The sequence below is a fragment of the Temnothorax curvispinosus genome, unplaced genomic scaffold (assembly GCF_003070985.1).
Source record: "Temnothorax curvispinosus isolate PA1 unplaced genomic scaffold, ASM307098v1 QBEX01003961.1, whole genome shotgun sequence".
Classification (NCBI taxonomy): domain Eukaryota; kingdom Metazoa; phylum Arthropoda; class Insecta; order Hymenoptera; family Formicidae; genus Temnothorax; species Temnothorax curvispinosus.
The window spans coordinates 774-3,077 of NW_020213741.1; the positions used below are offsets into that span (position 1 = coordinate 774).

Genomic DNA, 2,304 nt, shown 5'->3' on the forward strand with positions numbered 1-2,304 from the left:
AGAAATGTCTCTTGAATGCCTTTACAGTTGCCTCCCACAGTCCGCCGAAATGAGGGGCCCGAGGTGGAATAAAGTGCCACTTAATTTGGTCTGAAGCAGCGACTTCTGTGATCTTATGCTGGTGCTCTTCTTTGGTGAATATGTCTCTAAGTTCTTCCAATTCGCGGTTTGCTCCAACGAAATTGGTGCCGTTATCAGAGAATACATCTGAAGGTTTGCCTCTTCTCGCAATGAATCTTTTGAAGGCGCTTAAGAAGGCGTCGGTGGTCATGCTTGACACCACCTCCAAGTGAACAGCTTTTGTAGCCATACACACAAATACGGCCACATACGCCTTGACGCTTTAGGCATTTTTTCGCGAACCCTCACGAACATATATTGGTCCGCAAAAATCTACACCAGTATGACTGAATGGTCTTGACTGTATTACACGATGAGTAGGTAGATCTCCCATCAATTGTTCCGAAAATTTCGGCTTAGCCTTAAAGCATCTTATACATCTCCGAAGTACTCTTCTGATGGTACCGCGCGCCTTGGGGGACCAATACCTGAGTCGCATCGCAGCTAAAGTGGCCTCCGAACCAGCATGCATGAGTTTTCGATGTTCGTGCTCGATGATGAGCTCCGTGACTTTTGAACGCTGGAGCAATAACCAAGGATGCTTGACGTCCGACCGTAAGTTCGCGTGTTGTAGTCTGCCACCTACTCGAATTAAGTTTTCTTCGTCGATAAAAGGCGTCAAATGCTTTAGGCTGCTTTGATTGGATACAGTTCCTTGCCTCGTTAAATCTTGTATGTCCTTGGAAAACGTTATTGCCTGCTCTCTGCGTATTAGACATTTAGTTGCTTCTTCCAACTCGTCGACTGTCAATGGTCCGTAATGTTTTTGCCGTTTGCAATTATGAACAAATCGTAAACATGTGGCTGCTATCCGTATAACCTTAGTGAACGTAGAAAATTTGTAGAACGGACTTGTTTCCTGACAGCTAGCTACTGTAACTACTCTTGCTCTGTCGTTTTTCGCAAGCTGACTTTCATCGTATTCCGTCACTTTTTGCTGGCTTTCCGGCAGGTCATTACACCGTAACCATTGCGGTCCTTCCCACCAGAGTTGCGAATGCATTAATTCCTTGGCGCTGATGCCACGTGAAATCAAATCTGCCGGGTTCTCTTTACTTCCGACATGTCTCCAATTATCAACAGCTGTTCTTTCTTGAATACTGCCTACTCTGTGAGCCACGAAGACTGGTAGCTTCTTGTTGCTGGCCTGAATCCAATACAGCACTATTTTTGCGTCTGTCCAGTAAAATTTCTCCTCGATTTTCCCTTCCAGGGCGTTTGCAACCTTTTCCATAAGCTCAGATAATAACTCGGCACCTTGAAGTTCCAGTCTTGGTGTGGACAGTACTTTAAGGGGTGCAACTCTAGATTTGGCACATATTAAATGTACTTCCGCTACTCCGTCCGTTCCGATGCTGCGCATGTATACACAAGCACCATAAGCGTGTTCGCTTGCGTCACAGAATCCGTGGATTTCTTTACGAACGCCTTGTCCACTCCGAACGATCTTCCGTGGTATGCTGATTTTCTCTAGGTCCTGTAGCTCGTGGATGTAGGTAGACCACTCCGTACGAATCTGCCTGGGTAACGTTTCGTTCCAGTCGATTTTCATCTTCCAAAGACGCTGCATCAATATCTTTGCAGTAATTATAACTGGACCCAACAATCCTAATGGGTCGAATATTTGTGCGATTTGCGATAGGATGGATCTCTTCGTGTGTGATTGTGTAGCAGACGCTTTAATTGATATTCTGTATAGAAAAACATCCTTGCTTGGATTCCAGACGACACCTAATGTTTTAGCAGCTCCATCCTTATCTAACTCTAGTAAGTAATCCTTTGATGACGATTGTGATATCTCTTTTAGAACGCCGCTGCTGTTGGATGCCCATTTGCGAATTCTGAAACCTCCTTCAGCAAGTAAGGCCGTTACTTGCCTATGAATCTTCAATACTTCTTCTTCGTCGTCTTCTCCGTAAACAAAATCGTCCATGTAAAAGCCTTTGAGTACTGCTATAGCTCCCTTAGGATATTTATCCATTTTGGATTTTGCCAACTGCTCCAAGGATTCGGTAGCTATGGCTGATGCTGAGGCTGTCCCATAAGTTAAAGTAAGTAACTCGCCAATCTTGATATTATGCGATGGATCTTCCCTCCACACTACTCTATGCAATGACGTTTGAGTTGGGTCAAGCCGTATTTGACGATACATCTTTTCTATGTCACCCGTCAATGCACATGCAG

General features: G+C 44.8%; 1 protein-coding gene across 1 annotated transcript; it reads right to left on the reverse strand.

The window, feature by feature from the left end:
• Window positions 1–343: 343 nt before the first annotated feature.
• Window positions 344–2,272, reverse strand: LOC112453047. The gene has a single exon (XM_025013590.1). It carries the CDS (start codon window positions 2,270–2,272, stop codon window positions 344–346), a length of 1,929 nt encoding a protein of 642 aa, XP_024869358.1.
• Between the last annotated feature and the right edge of the window lie 32 nt (window positions 2,273–2,304).

Excerpts from the sequence above, each read along its gene's own strand:
- LOC112453047 (XM_025013590.1), bottom strand. The coding sequence starts at position 2,272 with ATGTATCGTCAAATACGGCTTGACCCAACTCAAACGTCATTGCATAGA.